The 25,242-nt window shown below is 38.0% G+C and overlaps 1 protein-coding gene across 1 annotated transcript; it reads left to right on the top strand.

Annotated features, from left to right (window-relative positions):
* Positions 1 to 13,095: 13,095 nt before the first annotated feature.
* LOC122127231 (transmembrane protein 41B-like) lies at positions 13,096 to 14,202 on the top strand. The gene has a single exon (XM_042701859.1). The coding sequence runs from the start codon at positions 13,126 to 13,128 to the stop codon at positions 13,999 to 14,001; it is 876 nt and encodes a 291-aa protein (XP_042557793.1). The 5' UTR covers positions 13,096 to 13,125; the 3' UTR covers positions 14,002 to 14,202.
* The last annotated feature ends 11,040 nt before the right edge of the window (positions 14,203 to 25,242 follow it).

Genomic DNA, 25,242 nt, shown 5'->3' with positions numbered 1-25,242 from the left:
AATTTTGTACCCAGGCTGGCTTTGAACCATGATCCTCAGATCTCAGCCTTCTGAGTAGCTAAGATTACAGGCGTGAGCCACCAGTGCCTGGCTTGCATCTGATTTTTAGACAAATGGCTTCAGGATATTAGAAGCAATGGCTTTATATAGAAAAACAGTGAAAAGACAAATTTTCTCAAAGCATTATTCCTCAAATGAACACCATTGCCTTTATCCTAACTCACATACTGATTCATGGGAAAGTCTAGCACATAATTCCAAGACCGATATGGGTAGTGGCTTTCATCAGCTCTGACAGGACTAAACTAACCTCATAAGTAATGGACGCATTATGTTCATTCTGATTTGAAGAAACCCATAGAGATATGAGTTTGCACCTGGGCTCCAAACCATTAGGCATCCTATGTAAGATGATCTGGTCCCCTGTGGCCACCCCATGGAGATGGTCACCTTTTCAGAAAAACTGGCAAGTGCACTATTATATTACTGGTTTTATGACCTGAGAACAAAACAATCCATCAAAGCATGGTTAAAGGTGACAAGAGGATTTTATTTACACTATTTACACCAGAAAGGGGACCTGCGACTACTGTGTCCTGGGTTAGCTACCCAGAACCAAGAATGGTCTCAACCACCTAACCTCCAAGTCACCAATGGGCAGCCCTGACCTTTATTAGTTGGTCTGCAAACCTCCAAACCCCAGACCTCTGAAAGCTCCAAACCTCCAAAGGGGAAGGCTTTTCCTTTTTCTTTCTTCCTCCTTCTCTGCAGGCTTCTCCAATTTCCACAGGCCTCTCCCTGGGCCTCTCTATAGGTCTCTTTGCAGGCCTCTCCACAGGCCTGCCCTGCTCTGCTCCAATAGTGGCCTCTCCACAGGCTGCAGGCCTCTCCACAGGCCTGCCCTGCTCAGATAGTTGCCTCTTGCTGTCTCTCCCCACCATCTCTCTCTACGGAACCCCCTACCCACTCAGAATACACAGCCTATATATAGGCTGCACCCCTCCCCCACTCCAATGGCTCTAAGAGTTTCAACAGCCACTCAAGCTGCCCACTGTCCAACCACTTCTTGACACTTCTTGACAGCCTGCCCCCGTGGGGCAGCCTCAATGCCTTCCTCCCTCCAGTGATGGCCAGCGGAGTGGTGAGGCCAGCTTCTTGACGCCCCACCCCCTCCAAGCAATAGGCTGCAGGGCGATGATGTCAGCATGGGGCGGGCTTTCACCCCACTGGTTATTACACTGGAGCTATTTGGTCTGGATTTATTTCAAAGCCAATGTCTAATTTCACCTTATTGAGAGTTTAGACCCTTTTTTTTGGCTGCCCACACCTCCACTAGCTTAATGAACAAAGCCTATATTCTCACAGCTCATTTTTTTTGAAAAGGTTTCTGAACCCCTAATATAAAATCTCAAAATTCTTTTAAGATATATACAGCTATTCAAGAGCAGCAATCTTTAGTTCTCCTTCTCAGGGCTTTAAAAAATGTAAATAGGATGAGTTTCTGAATGAATCAGTATTTCACTGATAATCACTTTCTCTTTGTATTTCATACATTGCATAGATCTACCAATTCCATTCCTATATGATATTTCAGCAGGGCTTTTATATTGTATGTTTGAAAAGATAACTCAACTTAAACTTTAGTACCAAGCTCTGGGTACTGTATTTAAAGAAAGTACATGTGAGGTCCAAGTGAAAAGGAAAATTCCCATGTGTCTGAAACCTTTGACAGACAAAATGATGAATCCCTAAAACCATTCTGATGGCTCAGTCTTTTTTTTTTTTTTTTTTTTTTTTTAATTTAATTTTATTTTATTTGTGAACATACTGTTCAGAGGAGTTACAGTTACATGGGCAGGATAATGTGTACATTTCTTACCAAGCATTGCAGCCTCCTCCTTTGTTTATCCTTCACATCCCTTCCCAGCCTCCCCCCTCCCCCCCTAATCCCAATCCTTCTCCTTCCTCCCTCCCCCCAGCCCCCCCCCCCACCAACATTGTAAAGTTCGTTTTGGACATGACAACTTGTACTTCTCATTGTTGCAACAGGTCCACCTGTATCCTTAAACAACTGGTTTTTCCCCATCTCCTCCACAAGTTATACTGACATCAAATATAGTGAAAGCAAGGGTTATACTGTGGGGGAGGGACATACAAAGCAACAAAGAGATAATCTTATAAATGTGTTAGAAACACATGCATGAAAGAAAAAAACATTAAAATACACATCTAAGGGTTCATTTTCCTGACATCACATTATCTGACCTTTTCCGCTTGACTCATACATATACTAGATATTACAAATAAGGGAAACCATGGGACCTACGTTTCTTTGGGCCTGGCTTACTTCACTTAATATAATTTTTTCCAAGTTTTTCCATTTCCTAACAAATGGGGCAATGTCATTCTTTCTGATGGAGGCATAGAATTCCATTGTGTATATATACCACATTTTCTTGATCCATTCATCTACTGAGGGGCATCTGGGTTGGTTCCATATCTTAGCTATGGTAAATAATGCTGCAATAAACATAGTTGTGCTGGTAGCTTTAGTGTGGTCTTGTTTGTAAACATTAGGGTAAATGCCCAAAAGTGGGATTGCTGGGTCATAGGGGAGCTCTATGTGGAGTCTTTTGAGGAACCTCCATACTGCTTTCCAAAGTGGTTGAACAAGTTTACATTCCCACCAACAATGAATTAAGGTTCCTTTCTGTCCACATCCCCTCCAGCATCTGTTGTTGTTAGAGTTCTTGATTTTTGCCGTTCTCACTGGAGTGAGGTGATATCTCAATGTTGTTTTGATTTGCATTTCTTTTATGGCTAGGGATGTTGAACATTTCTTCATGTGTCTATTGGCCATCCTTCTTTCTTCTTCAGAGAAGTTTCTCTTTAAGTCTTTCGCCCACTTATTTATTGGGCAGTTGTTTCTTTGAGGATTTGTTGTTGGGGGGTTTAATTTTTTGAGTTCCAAGTATATTTTAGATATGAGACCCTTGTCCGTTGTATGGCTAGTAAAGATCTTCTCCCAATCCGTGGGCTTTCTATTGATCTTGCTAGCTATGTCATTTGCCCTGCAGAAGCTCTGCAACTTTATGCAATCCCATTTGTCCAACCTTTCTTTGATTTGTTGTGTTTCCAGGTCTCTATTCAGAAAATTTCGGCCTGATGATGGCTCAGTCTTTAAGAGATCCAGTAGCAAACTATAAAGTTTGCCCTATGCTGAAAGTGACATTGTTTTAAAGTTCTTTTCTGACCTTAGATCAATTCTGAACATTGATTTGTTTGAAAGCAGTTTGCAACCAGCTACTCAGCAAAAGCCACTGTGGCTTGTGTTCACACTGGCTGCTTGATCAATCAGAACAAGCCATCACTTGAACAGATCTGGGCTGATGTATTCCAGAAATCTGTGCCTAAAGCTCAGATGTAAACATAGAATCCAAGCTGTCTAAATGCCTTACTTTACCCTGTTCCCTAACCACAAAGTAACCAAAAGATTGATGTCAAGATAATTTTTTGAAGTGTGTGTCCATTTGGAGGTAGGGGACAGGAAATCTTTGCCATGTGACTTTGTGATTTCCTGTAGCCAGCTTGATCAAATATAAATGGCAGCTATTTGGGAAGTAAGGGCACTTTGTGAAGTGAATGAAGAAGTTTCCATGGATTGGCGAGCAGGGGGCCGAACCGGCATTTTACTATATTTGTAATTCATGGCCTCTCCCTGAGACTCTCTTTGAAGACTCCAGGGTTGTTGTCTTAATCCGTGAGCAGTGGGAATTGTGATGTATACACACAATATCACCTAGCCATATAATCTAACCATAAAAAAGGATGTAGGTATAACACAATTTACAAGTTGGATGAGCATCAAAAGCATTAGCCTAAGTGAAAGAAGCCAGACACAAAGGGTCTGGCTTAATTAATTCATGATTCCTTTTATGCAAACCATCCAGAGTAGGCACATCCACGCAGATGGACAGCAGAGGAGCTGTTGCCAAGGGGCAAGGAGAAATGGGGGATGGTTGCTTCCAGGTCAGGGGGTAACAAAAGTGTTTAGAAAGCAAAGGGAAGTGGTGGTTATACACTGTCATGGCTACACAATAAATGCTACTAAAATTGTATGCTCTAAAATGGTTATAGGCTATATGAATTTCTTAGGTATTTTTTAAAGGGAAAGTTATGTCCAATCACTTTGAGAACAACTACTTTAGAGCTTATTGGCCATTTTCAGTCGATGTACCCCCCACCCCCGTTAGTAACCTTATTAAGCCTATCCAATCCTTCTTAAAATAATTGTTTGTAAACGGGGTCAGAAGCCTGGCTCAAGTGGTAGGGCACCTATCTAGAAAGCATAGCCCTAAGTTCAAACTCTGGTACCACCAAAGGAAAAAAAGAAACGTTTATAAGTGCATAAATTAAAATATACAACTAAAGAAGAAACTAATCATATTGAAATATATTTAGAAATCTAGAGAATAATTTTGTGATCTAATGATACATGTGTATTTTTAGTTAGGCATTAAGTAACTATAACTAGCAATAGGTCTCCTGTGATTTTGCAATAGCAGGGGTAGTTAGAAAACTGTACAATAACTGGACAGTGATAAAATAATTATATGCCATTCTTATTGCAGACACATGTCACAGGCACTACTGAAACCATAGAGAATTTGTTACCTCCTTTCATAAAAGCTACATTTGATCTGGAAAAGAAAAATGAGATCTTTTAAAATACAAGTTTGCCCATCCCCTATATTCTACCTCAGAATTGCAATCAAGCCTGGTAGTTGTTAGAGGCATATATCCCGTCTTTTCCCTTAGAAGTACTTGTGTGTGAGTGGTTAAGAAGATCTGGATAAGAAAAAATAATGGGCTGGGAATGTGGCTCAGTGATAAGAGTGCTTGCCTAGCATGCATGGAACCCTGGGTTCAATTCTTCAGTATGACATGAACAGAAAAAGCTGGAAGTGGCCCTGTGGCTCAAGTGGTAGAGTGCTAGCCTTGAGCAAAAGAAACTTAAGGACAGTGCCAAGGCCCATAGTTCACAAGCCCCAGGATAGGCAATATACGTGTATATGTATATATATTATAATAATGAAAGACAAAGCAAACAAAAAATTAAAAAGCAATTATATTAACGCATTGGATTCCTACAAGTCGTTATGTAGAAAACGAACTTTGGTGGGGGGGGGGAGGGGGGAGTGAGAGGAGAATGGGATGGGAAGGGGAAACAAAGGAGGAGGCTACAATGCTTGATAAGAAATGTACTCATTATCTTGCCCATGTAATTGTAACCCCTCTGTACAGTATTTTCATAATAATAAAAAAAATCTGAAAAAAAGACATCATTAAAGAATCAAATGCAGTCTAGAAATGTTAAGCTTAATTTTTTTCCATTTGTACAAGGGTAAATGCACTGTATTAAGTATGTAAGGTCTTATCTACATGGGTTTGATTACCGAAACTAATAAAGTATTCTCTAAATAATGAGAAAAAAGAATCAAACGGAAGCAGGGCACCTGTGGCTCACGCCTGTAATCCTAGCTACTCAGGAGGCTAAGATCTAAGGATCATGGTTCAAAGCCAGCTAAGGCTGAAAAGTCCCCATGAGACTCTTATCCCCAAAGAATTACTCAAAAACTGTAAGTGGCACTGTGGCTTAAGTGGTAGAGCACTAGCCTTGAGCACAAAGAGACTCAGGGACAGAGTCCAGGCCCTGAGATCAAGCCCTATAACTCACACACACACACACACACACACACACACACACACACACACACACATACACACACACACAGAGCAAGTGCAAGACCCATCTTTACAGAAACCTTTTCCCTTCTCTTAGGACAGATTTGTGTTCCAACTTTCACTGAAACAAATGGCCCAAGAAACAGACTCATGGCCAATAGAAAAAAATATCATTGGGGATTGAGAGATGAGAAATTAGTTTAATTCTCTGGCTGAGAGGGGAAAAAGTGGGGTTTGGGGAGTTGTTAGCATCTAGAAATTCTTTTAAGACAGATCTTATCTAAGTGAAAATAAACACATGTCCTAAGACACAAAAAAAGAAGAGAACAATCAGGTTGGTTTAAACTCTGTGCTAATGATTTGTAGAATATATCTGATATTAAGATTTCAGTCTTTCTGGCTGCTTACTATATTTGACATAATAAAATTTATCTATCATACAAGAATCACATTTGATTTAATTACATATTGTTAAATGATACGAGAAAAACAGAAAGTTTTGCTTGATTAAGTATTATTGCTGCTTCTAAATTAATATAATATTAAGAAATTTTAGCTTCAGATGACATTATAAATTCCTTGTAATATCACAAATATTATAGTCTTGGTAATACTTTAATCCAATTCAAGAGTTGAGCTAATAAATTAGTAATGATATGTCCTGTACAAAATCTAATGAGACAATCCATTTCCTTTGCCTATTTTCTAGATTTTTCCCTTTAGGCCTTGAGCAGTGGGAATTAATTTTGTTTTTAATGATTTAACTAGAGAATTTCTATATTTTTCTTTTTGATACATATTCTGAGTACTGGATTCAAAAGAACTCTAGGTTCCAAAGGCAATTCCTTGAAGTAAATTTTATATAATCTATGGCAAGGAAATTGGACAGACTTAATTCATATCAGACCTTATGACCACACCAAAAAATAATTTCAGGGCACCTCCTCCCCTAATAATGCAAAGTAAAAATCCATAATTTAAGTTGATGTTTGTGATCAGAATGATTGAAGATTTGGCAGCTGAGGAATTTTCCTTGTTTAAAAGTAATATTTTTGCTAGGTGCTGGTGGCTCATGACTGTAATCCTACCTACTCAAAAGACTGAGGTCTGAGGATTGCAATTCCAAATCAGCCCAGACAGGAATGTCTGTAAGACTCTTATCTCCAATTAACCACAAAAAAAATGCTGCAAGTGGAGTTGTGGCTCAAGTGGTAGTGTTTCAATCTTGAGTGAAACAGCCAGCCTTGGCAGAAGAGTCTACCAAGGAACAACCATCTCCATTTTACTAGCAAAAAACCAAATTGAAGGTGTGGCTCAACACTGATACCCCTGAGCAAGCAAGGCAGTTAGCCAGGGAAAAAGGCCCTGAGTTCAAGTGATATGATATATTTGCTAGTATTTATGAAGATAAAGCTATTTTGGTGTTTGCTTTGGCAACACATATACTAAAATTGCGCTAAGCACACCTTTGTGTGCTTGCGTCCAACTGCAGTGAGCCTATGTATGTCAAGTTGGTGGAGGCACTTTGTGCTGAGCACCAAATCAACCTTATTAAGGTCGATGATAACAAAAAACTAGGCGAGTGGGTAGGTCTCTGCAAAATTGATCGAGAGGGAAAACCCGTAAAGTGGTTCGTTGCAGTTGTGTAGTTGTTAAGGACTATGGCAAAGAGTCTTAGGCCAAGGATGTCATGGAAGAGTACTTCAAATGCAAGAAATGAACAAATAAAAAAAGTTGACCTTTAAATAAAAAAATAACTATTTTGTTCTTTACAAACAGCGAGTTAATTATCAGTAGAGAGGTAGATCGATTTAGTACATCTTGTGTAAGGAATTTCAGGCCTCTGTTCTTTCCACTGCTTAGGAATGTCGTGGTACAAAGGCCCTGGCTGAGTTATGGGCTTTTAAGGAAAGGATCCTCCCCACTACTTCCAAGAGTTCCCCATGCAATAAAAACATTTGAGAATTTGCTAACTATCTTGACACCACAAGGGGGAGCCAGCAGAAGAAGGAAACTGAGCTGACTCCCCCTGGAGGCCAGATTTGAGGAAGGGAAAGAAATTTGCTCCTTGGTTTGGTTTTTGTTGATGCAGTTTAGGAATCAAATCTATGCAAATTTATATTTAGATACACTGACCAACTGAACCAATAATTATCTGTATTGTTTATGCTCATTTCTGTTGCTTCCACCCAAGGGCACCCTAACCTATTCGGTAGTCTTCTTGGGTAATCAAGTTAAATATTGTCTACTTCTCTATACTGGTACTTTTTTCATATTTCTGTGTTTATCAGTCAACCTTCTTATGTCTTATTTTAAATGACAATATCATGCTTCTTATTCCTACCAGGTACAAATCTCAATAAAATCTGAATGTCTAGAAATCTGCTGATCATATACAAAGAAATTATGCCTTCAAAGATCCTTGCATCATTTGATAATAGATTTCATTTATTATGCATTATTTGCTTCATTAACCCATTCTCTTTTTATAATAAAAATACAGAAAGCACACAGATCCATGCATGTATCACCAATAATGAACAAATATTTACATCACACATCCAATGGAAAAGTCTTCTTTATTCACAAATACACCATTATTATTTACTAGGTAGGCAGACCAAGATTTTAAACAGTACTGTTGTATATGACATTAAAATAGAGGCAGAAAGAAATTGTACTTGTAATCAATATTTGCTCACATGTTTTACAAACTGAAGGTATTTGTTCTTGACATTTGTCAAGTCTTGTGTCCTCCCACTTTGACTCAAGAGTTTCACCATTCAGACCCATTTTCTCATATTAATTTCTTTGTTTGGGAGGAAGATTCTAACCCCAAATGGTGTGAGGGCAACTCTCAAAGGCAACTTTGAAAAATCAATATCAAGTACAAATATCAACATCAAGTATCAACATCAGGTACAAATATATCAGTATGTTTTTCTAACCCATAAGGACCATAATGAATATAACTGGAACAGCATGAAGGAAAATAAACAACAAAAATTAACAGCCTATAATCCTAGTGTTCAACTTTCAATGATCAGTTTTCAGTGAACAGTTCTCTTGAGGAAAAAAAAGCTAAAGGAAAGGACTTTTCTTTGAATGTTTTCACCACAATAAAATGACAAACATTTGAAGACATAGACACACTCACCCTGAGATCAATATTAAACAATATATGCATGTATCTACACATGATATGGCACACCACTAATATGTATAATTTTTAAAAGTCAAAGTTTTCAAAATAACAGAATCCTTCAATGTGAATTACATTGATGGTTCTTACATAAAAGCAAAATGGCATGCAGAAAGGCCAAGTAATCAAAACAGGATCAATAGCCAGTATATGTTAGACACATGGATGAGTTAATAACCATTTTCCCCCTTTTAGATAATGCCATGTTTCACTCTCTTTCATTGACTAGCTTCTTGGCTTAATGGCACTGGCTCCATCTTTCATTTATTGCACACAATTGTCTTTTTAATCCTGTGAAATTGGACTTTAGGCATTTGTTCTTTTGAAAATAACTTTCAGGGGTGACCAATTGCACCCCAACCCAGCGGTTTCTTAGGGTGTTTTCTAATGAGTATTCTCTTAGCATTCAATAGCAACTTCTTTCTCCACAAACTCCCAGGAATTACAGGAAAAAGTAAGCATTTTTTTAATCAGGATAGTGAATATGATGCTACATTTAAAAAAACAGCACATTGATGCAGAAAGAACATTTGCATTTCCTCTTCTGTGAACATCTGTTCATACCCTTTGCCCATATTTTATTATTGAGGTGTGGTAGCTCTTATCAGTTTCTTTGAACTCTTTTCATCAAGACATTAGTAAAAATACGAATTCTCTTTACTCCCTGGGATAATTCTTCACAGCTTATTATTTATCCCATGAATTTTACTTTATATCTTTGGGTAATTTTTTGATTATATGCCTTTTATAAGTATTGCTTGGAATAAACTCAAATCATAGAGACATTTATAAATTGTAGTACAAATGGGAGGCTAACCTGGTACTGAAAAAAACCATTCTGACAAGAACCTCATTTCAGTCATGCAAAATGGAAAAAGTTGATCTCATAGAAATGGAGAGTAGAATAGTGACTTCCAGAGACTGAGGAGGGAACAGGAGGGAAAAGGAGAGAAAGGCTGGTCAATGAATGCTAAGTTACAGTTGGATATGAGTGATATGAGAAAAAAGTCCTGGTGTCTATTATACAGGAGGGTAGTGTCAGATCATAATAATGTAGTATATTACTTACCCAGCTAGAAGGAAGGATTTCATGGCTCTTCTTTCAACTGTAAAGAGACGCCGAAAGAGATTGAAATGTTTAACTTGGATTGAACATTAAACAATATACACATGCATTAAAACATCCTATTGTCTCTATTACTTTGAATTATTTTTATTGTCCTCTATTAACCAAAAATAAATGTAACATAAATTTTGGAAATCATGCAGCATTTAAACCACCCTCCTTTGTCACCCATTCTCGATTTATTTATGGCATATTAAGGTTGTGTCTGTGTTCTCAATAGAGATTTTCACCTCTCCAGGATGGGATAGTGTAAGATTATTTCAAAGAGAAGAGAAAGTACTAATATACTCTCTGTGCAATATTCTGAAAGGAAATGTTACTAACTATAAGTCATATTTTTCTAGAGTTTTCATCACAAGTGAAATATTTCAGTGATAGAAGAAACAATATAAATTTGACTCTAGTTCAGACATGGTAAGTTAGGTCATCTACAAAACACGAACAGAATAAAGATATCTTAGAGAAGCCAGATTAACAAGTTTTAGTAATTCATTTCCTTTATTACCACAAGCCCACTAAACATCTGCTTCCACAAGAAAGCATGAATGGGCCATGTAATGCGAGTATTTACAATACCATATAAAGTGTTTTCTCTACAATCAGGAGGAACACACTGCAGCGTGGCAGGAACATAGAGCCACACGGAGATAGGGTAGATTAAGAGTGCTAGCATTTACTGGTCTTTGTTCCCTTTGTGAAAGGCACAATGGCTAATCCAAATTTCTTCAAAGGACCAAGACAAGTATCTTGCTACCTATGTTTAAAACCTTCCATATATTTGCTAGGATGATGAATTGTGCTGCTGTTGCTGACATCTGCATTGTGTCTGTAAAGTTTCTCTCTCAGCCAGGTGCTGGTAGCCATTCTTGCTTGCTACTTAGAAGGCTGAGATCTGAGGATCTCAGGATCAAGGCCAGGAAAGTCCATGAGACTTGTATCTCCAATTAAAAAGCCAGAAGTGGGGCTATGGCACAAGTGCAGAGTGCTAGCCTTGAGCAAAAAGGGGTTCAGGGACAGCGCCCAGATCCAGAGTTCAAGCCCCAGGATGGGATTACAGGTATGTGCCACTAAGTCTGGTCTTAAAATATAACTAAAAAAAATAATTCATCTAAAGTTAGTAAGCTTTTCCTAATAGGTATCTCTACTTCTAAATAACTAGAAACTAATCTAGTTTATAATGAAAACAAGTCTACGTTTTTAACAGTTTATAGAAAGCAGGCAGAAAAAAAAGATTCTCTTTCTCCTCTTCTCTCTCTCTCTCCCTCCTCTTCTGTCTCTTCTCTTCTGTCCCCTCAGATAGTTATTGAAGTAAATTTACCCAAGTCAATCCTTAATATATCCTTAATAATGAAGCACTAAAATTCCAAACAAAGATGGGTTTTAGTACAAATAATATTACAATTACAACATATTCTTCAAGTTACATACAGAAAACATTACAGGGAGAAAGGCAATTTAAGGAAACCTCAGACTTGTTATGGAGATAGGCTAGAGGTGCTAGAAAAGAGAAAAGTTAGCAGGAGTAGTTAAGTCACTTTGAACTATACCTGCATAAGTCTTGGGAATGCTTGAATAATATGAAGGAGATTACCTTTCCCTTCTTTATTAGCACTGAGTTACATTTTTATGTGAATTGATGCTTATCAGCGGAGGAAACACTGAATCAATCTACTTCAAAGAGACTGGTTGTCTTGCTTTCTGATGCATGAAGGACAGTAGGGAGCGATGAGGTAAGAGGCTGGATTAGGTATAATTTGAGTAAAGTGCATGCTTCCAATGCATACATCCCAGCCCAGTGTGACGTTTGCAAACATTGTTAGAGGCTTAATTTATGAAAAATGATGAAAAGCCAAAACTTTGTATGATCTGGATCCAATTTGCTTTGGACAGAATCTGTCACAACACTGAGCAAATGTCACCAAGGTCAGCATCAACACAGGTTATTCTGTGTGTCCTCACTAGCTGAAGTCATTTTGGCAATCACCAGTGAGGTCAGAATTCTGAGAAGCGATTGTCTATTCTTGTCAGGAGCAAATACTCTTGTATATGGAAAACAGGCACTGGACAAATATTTTAACTGACTTGGGTATCTTCTTGTTTTGCTTTGTTTTCCTTCAGAATGAATGACTTAAAGACATAATGACAGATTAAAACTAAAATCAAAATGCATCTGTAGAAGTGATAATCAGATGCATAGATACATGTTGGACAATTCACCTTGTCACAGGCTATCATTACATATGGCTTTTTGTGACACTTTTTAAATTGTGATCCTCATTTGCACACGCACACCATTCATTCTGTCTACTCCTGAGCACTCTACCTCTCTTCTGTTCCCAGAGACACATTGATAGATCTCATAATAATTGTATACTAAGCTGGATGCTGGTGGCTCAAACCTGTGAGATCTGAGGATTTTGGTTCAAAGCCAGGCTGGGCATGAAAGTCCGTGAGAATGTTATCTCCAATAAACCACTAGAAAACTGGAAGTGGTGCTGTGGCTCAGTGGTAGAGTACTAACTTTGAGCTGAAGAGCGCAGGGACAGCGCCCAAGAACAGAGTTCAAGCCCCACAACTGACAAAAAAATAATAATATGCTAAATGTTTCTCTCATAAAGTTAGCTACTGAAGGATCAAGATTCTTTAGATTTAAACCCAGCTTTTCTCCTTGGCAACAGATTAAGCTACTATCCCATCTTCTGCTTGAGATTTGATCAAACAGCATCCTGTTAGCTGTTTGCTAATGGAGTTTCTTTGCATACTCTTTTATTTTGAGGTGTATCTGGTCTCATTTCAGAGCATCTCAGGTGTGATCTCTTCTCTTGCTTTTGATGGTTTCACAAAACCTCCTTTTATTATTTCCTGTTTCAAAATCTTTCTGTTTTATCTGCCTAATCTTCTGCAAAACAAACTTTTACAAATCTCAATTCTGAGAGTCTCATACAATTACTCCAAACATTGTGCACATCTTGTTTATAACAAAGTGATAGTCAAATAAAATCAAATAAAACCAGATGCAGAACGTCGTCTAGCTGAGGTCAGCTCAGCCGCCATGGCGAAAGGCAAAGCCGCCGAACGGTCGCCAACGGGGGCACTCCACAAGACCCCAGTAGAGGACCAGGCTGCGCGGACGCGGGATTCCGCGGAGCCGGGCAGCGGAGGCAGTCTGAAGGAAAAAGCCTGTGTGGAAGCGGGGTCAGCAAGAATGTCACTTCTTATATTGGTGTCCATTTTCTTGTCTGCAGCCTTTGTTATGTTTTTGGTATATAAAAATTTTCCTCAGCTTAGTGAAGAAGAAAGAGTGAATATGAAGGTCCCCAGGAATATGGATGATGCCAAGGCTCTAGGAAAAGTTTTATCCAAATATAAGGACACCTTTTATGTACAAGTACTTGTAGCTTACTTTGCTACGTATATTTTCTTGCAAACATTTGCTATTCCTGGCTCTATTTTTCTCAGCATACTCTCAGGGTTTCTTTATCCCTTTCCACTAGCCTTATTTCTTGTTTGTTTGTGTTCTGGACTTGGTGCCTCATTCTGCTATATGCTCTCCTATTTAGTTGGAAGACCAGTTGTATATAAATACTTAACAGAGAAAGCAGTAAAGTGGTCACAACAGGTTGAACGTCACAGAGAACATCTCATAAACTACATAATATTTTTGAGAATAACACCATTTCTGCCTAATTGGTTTATCAATATTACATCTCCTGTGATAAACGTGCCACTGAAAGTTTTTTTTATTGGCACTTTTCTAGGCGTTGCACCTCCCTCTTTTGTAGCAATCAAGGCAGGAACAACACTGTACCAGCTTACAACAGCCGGGGAAGCTGTTTCCTGGAACTCAGTATTTATTCTGATGATTTTGGCCATTCTTTCTATTCTGCCAGCTATCTTCCAGAAGAAACTAAAGCAGAAATTTGAGTAAAAAATTAAAACTAGGTTTTTCTGTCATCTTCATTTTCATCATCTCAGGATTAGCAGGTGCATCCATTTGTTTTTAAATAATCAGTACTCGAAAGAAGTATTGTTTTATGGGATATTTGTAAAATATGTAATGATACATTTTAAATAATGCATTTAAATGACAAGAGCGCACAGAATTTAAAAGGAGAAATTGGCATACTAAGAAAAGTGCTGTCATCTATAGTTATGATAGACATCTTACAAACTACTAACAATGGCTATAGACAGATAATAGAGGCATGGTAGAAACTTCTTGGTCTGAATACATCCAATATTTATTTTTATGTCTAACAAGTAAAATAGATAGTGAAGTCAAGTGCAGTGTTGTGCACCTATCATCCTAAGCCACTCAAGAGACTAAAGATTGTGAATTTGAGGCAGCCCAGGCAAGTTAGCAAGATTCTGTCATAAAATAAGAGGTATAGTTTTTGCTAAAGTTTAGCCTAATGTCAGAGGATAAACTGGATAAATAAAATTTAAAAAAGGTTTACATTTTCTTTTTCTGTTACCCTTTGAGGTAATGAATTTCATTAGGAACTGTATCTTCAGCCACCAATGAAAATAGGATATCAAGTTATTTGTCTTACAGATTTATCATTTTCTGTTTTAGATTTGTATTATGGAATAGTCTGATAATGTAAATTCTGGCCAGTCTGTTTTCATTCATGTTTTTTTCTAGGTTTTGCAGTATTTCCACACTATATATGCAAAATGAAGATGCATACCTATATAATATTGGTGTTGATAATGTATACTTAGATATTTTGTTATAACATCTCTAATATCTCAGTAGAGGATCTGAAAATACCAATTCCAGACATTAGATGGTTATTTTATTTTGAAACAAACAGTAGCAGCACAACACTAATGGCTAATTACAGTTTATGGTTCTAATGACTGTAAATTTTACCTCATTTGATAATTAAGCAACGTATTATGTAATTATTCTTTTTAATGCATGATACACTTGTAAGACTATCTTGTTTATATGATGGCTTTTTGTTTGGGACTGCTTTAAACTCAAGCCATTTCACAATTTAGTTTTTACTCTTCTGTTTCAAAAAGTAAACTACCTGCTCACATAGTAACTATTAAGTTTGAATAGTTCTGGAAAACTGAAAAGCTTTTTGCTGCTTGGTATGCCCTTGTGCCCTTGATTCTGGGACACAGCCAATCTAAAGTACTTCCTCAGTTTTACTTTCACCCTAAGAATATTAATGTTGAAAAAGTGCTTTAGCTCTGTAAGAAATCTTGTATGTTTTCATTCATTATCAGAGGTGTGGTTGTCCTCAAAGCCTGTCTTACTGCATAATATGGACTGATTAATTTTTTTCTATCACAGTATTAACAAATGGATATGTTGTACATACAAAAATAATAGATTAATATAGTGGTCTTAATGTCACCTGGTCTTTTGTGCAAAATTATTTATTGTTATTTCTAGCAAGGTTTTCTTTCCTATTGACCAGAGTAGCAAGGTTTTCTTTCTTATTGACCAGAGACTGACTGGTAAAGCTTTTGTTATTTTTACAAATGAATTTAAAACATAGCCTTTTGAGACAAAGTTCACTAAATATTAATGTACAAAATGTAACTGAGTAAATTTTTATCAGACTTTTAAAAATAAAAATAAGAGCTTTGACTCAAGAAACCTCAAAAAAAAAAAAAACAAACCAGATGCATACTTGCTTTTGTTTATCTCTGCTCCAGATTATTTTTAATCCACCTATGTTTTTTTCCACAGGAGAAAAGAAAGTAGCCATGCAAAGATTACACTCCAAGTAAGCCCTTTGTCTCCAGGAGTCTAGCCAAGTTATACCATTGCTTATGAGCATCAATGAAATATTTCTCTCTAGATTATCAATGTGCAAGGAGAAATAATATTTTATATATCAAGAGTCTACTTTTACAGTTCTAGGCTGGCAACCAACCTGCTGGATGATGTTTTGCAACCACTTAGACTTTTTAAAGATATTTATACTTCAAAATAAACTTGGCACTTACCTAAATGCCAAGCATATAGGTTAAAGCTGAAAACCTAGCTCAACAAGTCAGTTGCTCTTGTAATCAGGCATTATTTTGTTTTTGAATCTACCACACAAAGATAATAGAAAGATAAGTTGAAATACTTTTTATGAAGAAAAGGGCATTGAGTTTTAGGCTGGACCTACTTGAGCTGGTTCCTCATTTCTATTATCTACCAGGTAATCGACAGTGAAGCTATTATTTCAGTTTCAGTCTTGTTAAACTATAATAATAAAAATATAGGCCTCAGGCTTGTTCATAGAACCTGAAGAATAATTAAGTGGCACGACACAAGCTAGATGCTCAATAAATGGAGCCCTTCATGTAATGTTATAATGATTACTCTAGAACTTAGTAACTGCTAAGTTCCACTGTGCAGTATTGTCTTTGCCCAATTTTGTGCACATGTGAAACTACAGGTGCACATATAATTGATTTTTATAAAAAGATCGTGTAACAGACTGTAAGATAAAGATATTGGAGTGGTGAGTGGAAGGGAACTATGAGTATTTATTGATTCAGAAAACAGTATCTGGAGGTAGGATTGACTATAACCAACAGATGTCTTCAAGCTACCCCAGTTCCTTTTATAGAATTCTTTGGTTGTTGCTGGAAGCCAGTAGCTCATGCTACAGCACTAGCTACTCAACATACTGAGATCTGAGGGCAGAAGTTCAAAGCCAGCCAGGGAAGGGAAGCCTGATGAGACTCTTATCTCCAATTAACAACCAAATAGCCAGAAATGGAGCTGTGGATCAAGTAGTAGAGCACTAGCTTAGAATAACAAAGCTCAGGGACAGCGCCTAGGCCCTGGGTTTAAGCCCTGGGACTGGCGAAAATCCACACCATGCATTATACAACTTGCACAAAGTTTTTATGAGTGTGCAGATTACAAATAAATCATAAATCTCTCCTACAGGGTACTCGGCCCTTTTCTTGAAAAGCTGTGTTCAATGGACATTGCAGGCACAGAGGATGGTTGGGAACGGATAGAGATTCTCTAAGTTCAGACTGTTCCTCTAAGTGCAGTCTGACCTAGTTATAGTTACCATGGATACCATAATTTTGAATTTAATAGTATTCCCTAGAGGAACAGCAGTATATATCTATGAAATGTTAAGATCAATCTGAAGCTGAGCCTTGAAAGGTGAAGAAACTGAGTCAGGAACGGCTAAGTAGTTAATTTGACATCAATAGGGAATTCTCAGAATTAGTGAAGTTAAAGTCTATAATTAGTTCAGAAGACAGTACATTTTTCAAACTCAGTCAAACCAGAAGAACTGCTTCTCACTACAAGTGATTTACATGAGTTCTTACTGCACTTATTCAAAGAATGCTTTTTCTCCCAGTCATTTGTAGCTTCAGTTGCTGACCTATAAGCTCAAAAAGCACAAACAGCTACTTGATCTCAATGCATTGAGCTCCACCAAAAAAACAGGTTTTCTTCACAAAATAAAACCAAGTGAAACGACAAAATGTCTAGGGAATGAAGCAATACAGGATCATTTATTTTAATTTGAGTTTCCAGGATGATTTGATGACTATCTTTTAGAAACCCGTAATATATAATCATGCATATAAAAGATGGCATTATAACAGACACATTTAAGTCTTCAACCATAATAATTTTTCTTCTTTAATAAATGTTAATTATTAATACTTATAATGAACTTAACAGTTTCTCAGTACCAAATTAAGACCAAATTAGTCCCATCTAATATTTAGAAGCTAAATATCAGGTTAGTACTCATTTGAAGACATAAAGCTAGGAGAAATTAGCGAGAAGGCAAAAACAGAAATCATCTAAATTCTCCCTTGAAAATGAGCATAGTTCATTTCATCTTCCAGCTGTTTTGGCCCAAGTTGCTGTTCTGCTGAGTAATTGTTAAATGAATTCTGAAAGATCATATACAATTGGAAATTGAACCCAATGATCCAATATAGACCCTGGCGTTATTAAATAGTTTTCAGAGATTCCAATGGCACTTTTTCTTGCTTATGTGGCTGGTTTTGCTCATAGCCAGGCCATCTCATGCACTAGCAAAAATGTTCCCCCTTCCTAAGATCAATTTCCTCCCGACAACCTTGAAAATCTCGTAATGGATGATTCATTATTGCTGAGACAAAGGCCCAAGTCTGATCATATGTCATTGCTAACATTACTTCAGTCAAGAGGATAAAAACATTAGGAGGTTTACCTCCTCCCAGGCCTGAGCTCCCATCCATTGTTTGCTGACAGGGTTATTATGCTGTTGCTTGGTCCAGTGCATTAACAGAAATGGTTGCTTTCAGGAAGCACATCAGTGGATATAAAAATACAGCTACAAGATAGCAGGGCCACGGTGAGCAATTTATAGTTGAATAGGGAGCACTCAAAGCTGGCTTTATGGCCATCTTACAGATGCATTAATGACCTCATCTTTGAGGAAATAATATCCTCTGATTCTTCCTTTTGTTTCCATTTCTATACTCTCTTTTTGCAAGAAAGTACTAATAATAAGAAAAAATTCTTCTGTTCTTACCCACATCTTTCTCCATAATTGGGTAAGCTGATTACATAATCTTATACTGATACCTGATTCTCTTAACGACAAACATCCTGCTAGTCATGAGAGCTTCAGCAGCAAATAGCTTTAGGAGCTCATCATCCGAGGTCACAGAATATAAGGAGCTTCCTTCATATGGAAGAAGTATGTTGAGAGGTGATTTCAGAGGCAGGAGGAAGTGGCTGTTCCCAGGAGACAGGAGAGAAATGTCATAGAAGAAGTGACATTTAAAGTAGGGCTGGAAGGATGTATAGGATTGCACTGGGATGGGGAAGGCAATTTCATTTATAAGAAGCTGCTTGAACAAAATCCATCCTAAAAATAGAATGTAGAGTGTATAATGGGATTGGGAATCAGATTACATTTGTCAATGGTAGCCATGGCAATTCCTTCCTTTTTGTAAGAACTTCTTTAGAAAGATTTGGGTATTCTTCCTATCGAGGAAGGAGAATCTATATAGCCTCCTTTGGATTCTGAGTATGTGTTCTGCTCTTCCTGGAAGTGACACTTGCCACAGAGGCCGTGGTCAAACATGGTCCAGTTTCTGCCTGGTTCTCATGAGACACTCCCACTTTTGGAGACACACAAAACATTTGACTTCCAGATTCTGGGCTGCAAAGGAAGCTTAAACTAGACATCAAAGGGAGAGGCTCTGAGTCAATGAGGAAAAGAAGCTCCCTGGTCAACTAACGGCTGGTCCAGCTACTTGCTGCTCCAGATCCAATCAATATTTACAAACAACTATATGAGAGCCCTGAATTTGAACTTCCCAGGTGACTCAGACTTTCCAAAACGCCTATCTCACAAAAACTATCAGTGTTAGTCTAATGGTAATCATTGTTTCAAGCATCTAAGTTTTGGGGTACAGGGGTATGATTTGTCATTCAGCAATCAATGACTAGAACAGTAAATAATTAAGAATTCAACAATCTGATTGAGACCTAAGGAATACTTAGGTTTCCTTCTACAGGCAGTGGGATCAAATGTCTTTTAGTCGGAAGAATGACTTGACCTGATGTTTGGGAACTCAAAAGAATATTAGACAGGATGAAATGAAGTAGAGATACTGGAGTCAAGGTGAATACTCACATGAATTCTCAAAGTGGAAGTGTGCATAAAACCACTTGAAATGATTGGTAAAATCTCAGATTCCTCGGATAAATTAGAATAAAGAAAGGTGATAGAGAGTTGTTCCTAGATGCCTTGCAAGAAGGAAAAAAGGCCAGGCACGGGTGGCTCATGCCTGTAATCCCAGCTACTCAGGAGGCTGAGATCTGAGGATCCCAGTTCAAAGCCAGCCTGGGCAGGAAAGTCCATGAGACTCTTTTTTTTGGGGGGGGGGGTCCGGTCGTGGGGCCTGAACTCTGGTCATGGGTGCTGAGCCCTTCAGCTCCAGGCTAGCACTCTACCACTTGAGCCACAGCCTATGAAAAGTCCTGAATTCAAACTCCCGTATGTTGAAAATGACAAATAGAACCTTTCATTTTATTTCTATTTTATTTGATGAACCCTTCATTTTGGAAAAAGCTTGCTTCCAGAGTTCACTGGAATAAAATTCTACTGCTTTTCTTCTACTCAAAAGTAGTAGTTTGGGGGGGGGGGGGAGGATTAGGTGGGAGGACGGGGGGGTGGGGAGGCTGGGAAGGGATGGGAAGGGGAAACAAAGGAGGAGGCTACAATGCTTGATAAGAAATGTACTCACTATCTTGCCCATGTAATTGTAACCCCTCTGTACAGTATTTTCACAATAAAATTTTTTTAAAAAATGTAGTAGTTTATTTGCTAGGTTTTTCTCTAAGCCATTTTCTAGACTTAGAGATCTTCAGAGATGCTTGTTCTTTTTCTTCTGGGTACATTGTTTTCCTTGATTATATCCTCAATCTATAGCTTTATATACTGTGTATAGTATAATGACCCCCTAGTTTTTAAATCTAAAATCTAAATAATGGCTCTAAATTGATCACTCCAAAGCCCCATAATTCCCTTGGACAGCTTACAAGCATCATAACCATTTCTGTATCTTGAACAAAATTCTTAACAACCCATACTTCCTCTTGTTATTCTTCTTATAGTAGCACACAACACTAAATTTCTTCCATTCAGGCTGAAAACTTGGAATGCGTCATTCATTTCTCTTTTTGCTTACCTACATCCATCAAACCAGTTGTAACCACTGTGCCTTCAACTTGTATAGCATAGCTTGAGTTCATCAACCTTTCTTTACCACCACTATTCTAGTCTAAGATTTTTTTCCTGCCGAGATTATACTCTTACCTTCTTCAACCCAATTTATTCACATTATTCAAGAGATGTTATTTCTGTTTTGGAATTAAGAACTTTGCAATCTAATAGTATGCTGGGTCTTATAATTCTGAAATTACATAATGCTGGATCTTAAAAAGATGTAGGTATTATATAGTTTGCCCTCTGAATTTGTAAGTGTAGTCTAAATAATACTGCAATAGTAAGATAAAAAGGCATCAAATCTTAGTAATTTCAAGCAACAAAGACTCATTTCATTCTCTCATCACATGATGGAATATCAGGGTGCTCTGCTCTAGAAATCCATGTTCACTACTCATTCTAATGGCGCATCCACTGGCTGAAATCTTTCTGGATCCCATGGATGAAGGAAACAAAGCAATAGAAAACCCCACTGAGCTCTACACACTTTACCCCAAAGTGACATACACTGCTTTTCATCTATCTCATTGGCCAAAACAAGTCACATGGGCAGGGATACATTGAGAGGGCACATGATAATGAAATACTCCCGCGGGCATAAATGAGAGCTTAAAAATACCTTGTGTATAGCATTAATGGCCAGCTTTTCCTTAAAGTTTACTGATGAGGAAATTGGGACCTAGAGAGATTATGTCAACTGTATTGTCATGAAACTTATTTTTGTCATACCCAAGAGTAAAACTCCTGGATTTAGTGTCCAGTGCTTTTCCTAATAATGAATAAGGACTCGTTTGTTCCCTGTTTCCACTAAAATGAATTTGAATGTCTCAACATTAATATTTTTTTTCAACTTATATAAACTTCTTACATGGAAATACTTTTTACCTCTTCCAAAGAACATGAAGCTTTGATAGATTAGAGGCTCCTTTTACCTTGCAGATACTGTACAGTTAAGGTATCCATTCAAAATTTCTCTGAACCAGATGTTTTTATTTCCAGCAGAGATAAATCATGTTTTGTGCTGGAAAAACTGAACACACTGGCTAAGAAATGTCAGGGAGATGAGCAAACAGAACTGTGGCTTCATGTGCGTACCATGTTCTATCTGTCAAATCTCTCAGAAATATGTCTACAAGCTTTCTAACCATGGCTTAAAAAAGGTAAGTCTTGGGGCCCTGAAGGTGGCTCAGTGGTAGTGTGCTTGCCTTGCATGCACAAGGCCCTGGATTCCATTCCTCAGCACCACATAAGCAGAAAAAGCCAGAAGTGGCACTGAGGCTCAAGTGATAGAGCGCTAGCCTTGAGCTAAAGAGCTGAGGGACAGGGCTGGGAAGGTGGCTCAGTGGTAGAGCACTTGCCTTGCATGCCTGAGGCCCTGGGTTCGATTCCTCAGCACCACATAAGAAAAAAGCCAGAAGTGGCGCTGTGGCTCAAGTGGTAGAGCGCTAGCCTTGAGCTGAAGAGCTGAGGGACAGTGCCCAGGCCCATAGTTCAGGTCCTATGATAAAAAAATTTAAAAATATTTTTTAAAAAGTTAAGTCTTTATCCTAACAATAGCAACTATAAAGCTGGATGGTTGCAACTGTTGATTTGTGGCACAGATATGTAAAGGCCCTCCCTATAATCAAATCTGGAGGAAAGGGGAAGATTGAGGTCCTTCTGCCTGCCCCTTTAATTGGAGCAACAAAAGCTTTCCAGAATCCATACTTGCCCCTCACTCTAGCAGACTACCACTGAGGTCCAATCTGCCAGGACTTCCTTGCAAGACAGACTGGAAAAAGAGGGAATAATTAGCATTGGTTTGCCAATTCAAGGATGCCTGCAACAAAATAAGGGTTCTGCTGCTGAAATATGGCCTGGGGGTAAAACCATAGATAAAAATTGAGTGAACAACAATGCCTGCCTCACTCACTGACTGAATAAAAGATCATTGTGTTAGTCAGCTTTTTGTTTCTGTGACAGATTACCTAAGGAAACAACTTATTTTGTGTCTTCCTCTGTCTCTGGGCCTATGGAGAAGTACAGCATCATGGTGGAAGGGAAGAGTGGAGCAGAGCCACTCACCACATGACAGCCAGGAAACAGAAAAGAGAGAAGGAGCTGGGGACAGGAAACAACTTTCCAGGACATCTGCAGTGACCCACTTCCTCCAACTATGCCATACCTTCTTTCCACAACTTCCCAGTAATGCCATCCTGTGATGGATCCATCAAAGGATTAATTCATGGATTAGGTCAGAACCTCAGGATCCAAACACTTCCCCACAGCACATCACCTGTCAAACTCCCAACATCTCAGCCTTTGGGGGGCATTTCAGATTCATACCACAGCAGTAGTTTTGAAAGACTTTCAGTATTATTTTTATATTTACATAGGCGCTATTATATTTATATAATAATATTTATAATATTTATACATGTGTACATATTATACATATATAAATATTACAGCTTTCAACTTGATCAGAGGTGGCCTGCAGCTCAAAAATAAACCTTTCCCTTGCCTGAAAAAAAATTACATATATTTATAAACATGTTTGTATATAAATATTTATAAATATAGATACTAACATATATAAAATATATTTATAATATAAATGTATATATTCATAAATATATCTTAGTTCCATTAGGGAATTAATAAAAATAATGACGCTATTAGAACAATAGAATGAGTTCTCCCAGGCTTTTTATTTTTACCAGTCCTGGGGCTTGAACTCAGGGCCTGGGCACTGTCCCTGAGCTTCTTTTGTTCAAGGCTAGCACTCTATCACTTGAGCCACAGCACCACTAACAGCTTTTTCTGTTTATGAGGTACTGAGGAATAGAACCCAGCGCTTCATGCCAGCACTGTACGACTGAGCCACGTTCCCAGCCCTTCCCTATTCCACTGAGATCAATGTATTAGGGAACTGTCAAAAGATAACACATTTTCACATTTGCTTGTGGGTGAATGTGTTCGCTGTAAACGTGTGACTAGAATGTAGAAACGTGTATCTAGATCATTTGGTCACACTGGAATACAGAAAACTCAGACATACACTCTGTCACTCACCTCACTCACCCTTACTCAGCTGAGGTGAGTGACCTCAGCTCAATCCTTGTGCTCTGAGCCATATTCACCCCTATCTGGTGTTATATATTCCTCTCTGATTCAAATGCTTCTCTCACCATGTCTCAGTAACTCATACATCACAACCTTCTCTACCAAATTCCAAGACTTTTTCCAAGATAAAAAAATCCATTTATTACAGTAGTTCTGTATTTCTTAAACAGCTTGCATGTGTAAAACCTTGACAAATGATATCCATTTGGTTTTATTAGGTTTCTATCTGGGTTTCGTGGGCCACTGGCAAACTTTCTAAGTATGTGTCTCTAAACCTCCTATTTCCCATAAATCTTCAAGTTTCAACTGACCAATTTTTGTTGTGGTCTTATATTAAATGATATGATTCTGCTAGTTAACAAGTAAACGTACATATGTAATATTAGAAAGCAATTAGACATTTTAGCATAAACTAAACAATCTTATTTTGTGTCTTTGTGGTGAGTATTGCTTTTAAAGGCACTAGTGGTTCACTCTTGTAATCATTGCTTCTCAGGAGGCTGAGATCTGAAGATTGTGGTTCAAAGCCAGCCCAGGCAGGACAGTCCATGAGACTCTTATTTCCAATTGATCACAGAAAAATCCAGAAGTGGCTCTGTGACTCAAGTAGTAGAGTGCTAGCCTTGAACAAGAGGAGACCAGGGACAATGTCCAGGTCCAGGTCCAGAGTTTAAGCTCCAGGACCAGAAAAAAAAGTATTTATTAAATGTATCTGGGAGGGCTTGTTTGAATAAGATGTCAATTATATTAAATAGTTATTCAACATGCCAAGTTGTATATAGATGTCTTTATAGTGGCTAGCTATTTATCATTAATCTTTTTAGGTAATTATGTAAATTTAATTTCACCTACACATCCTGAGTTGGGGAAATGGTTTTTTGTCTCTTACTTCTTCATTTGTAAATCTCACTCTAACAAGAGTTAAGCTAGATTCAAAATGGGCAGTACAAAGGTGAATTTGGACCAGTCCTTTTACAACAGAAGAGAATCTATTTTCCTCCTTAGAGTTTCTCTCTTCCTTAACGAGGGCTTAAAAAGCACTCTGTACATTCCCAGAGCTGATGAACATTTCTCCCTGGAGAATCCCAGTAAACACAAGGAAAAACAACTTCAAAAAATTAATAAAACACTCACTATTTGCCTTTCTCCCTTCAGTCACCCAGCCCTTCACCTGCCTCAATTTCAACCACTTTTCCTCCCCTTTCCCAAAGTGAGCTGCCCTTTTCTGGCAAGATATCTGCAAAGGGCACAGGGGAAAGATCTAAGAAAAATCAGACACCGACTCAGCCTCTGAGTTCTTTTCCTGGGACCTGAGATACAGAAGGAGCTAGACACAGAAGGCC

This window comes from Dipodomys spectabilis, unplaced genomic scaffold (genome assembly GCF_019054845.1).
Source record: "Dipodomys spectabilis isolate Male_0828 unplaced genomic scaffold, ASM1905484v1 ptg000297l, whole genome shotgun sequence".
Taxonomy (NCBI): domain Eukaryota; kingdom Metazoa; phylum Chordata; class Mammalia; order Rodentia; family Heteromyidae; genus Dipodomys; species Dipodomys spectabilis.
Note: the sequence above shows the minus strand (reverse complement) of the source record. Positions and strands in the feature narration are given on the sequence as shown.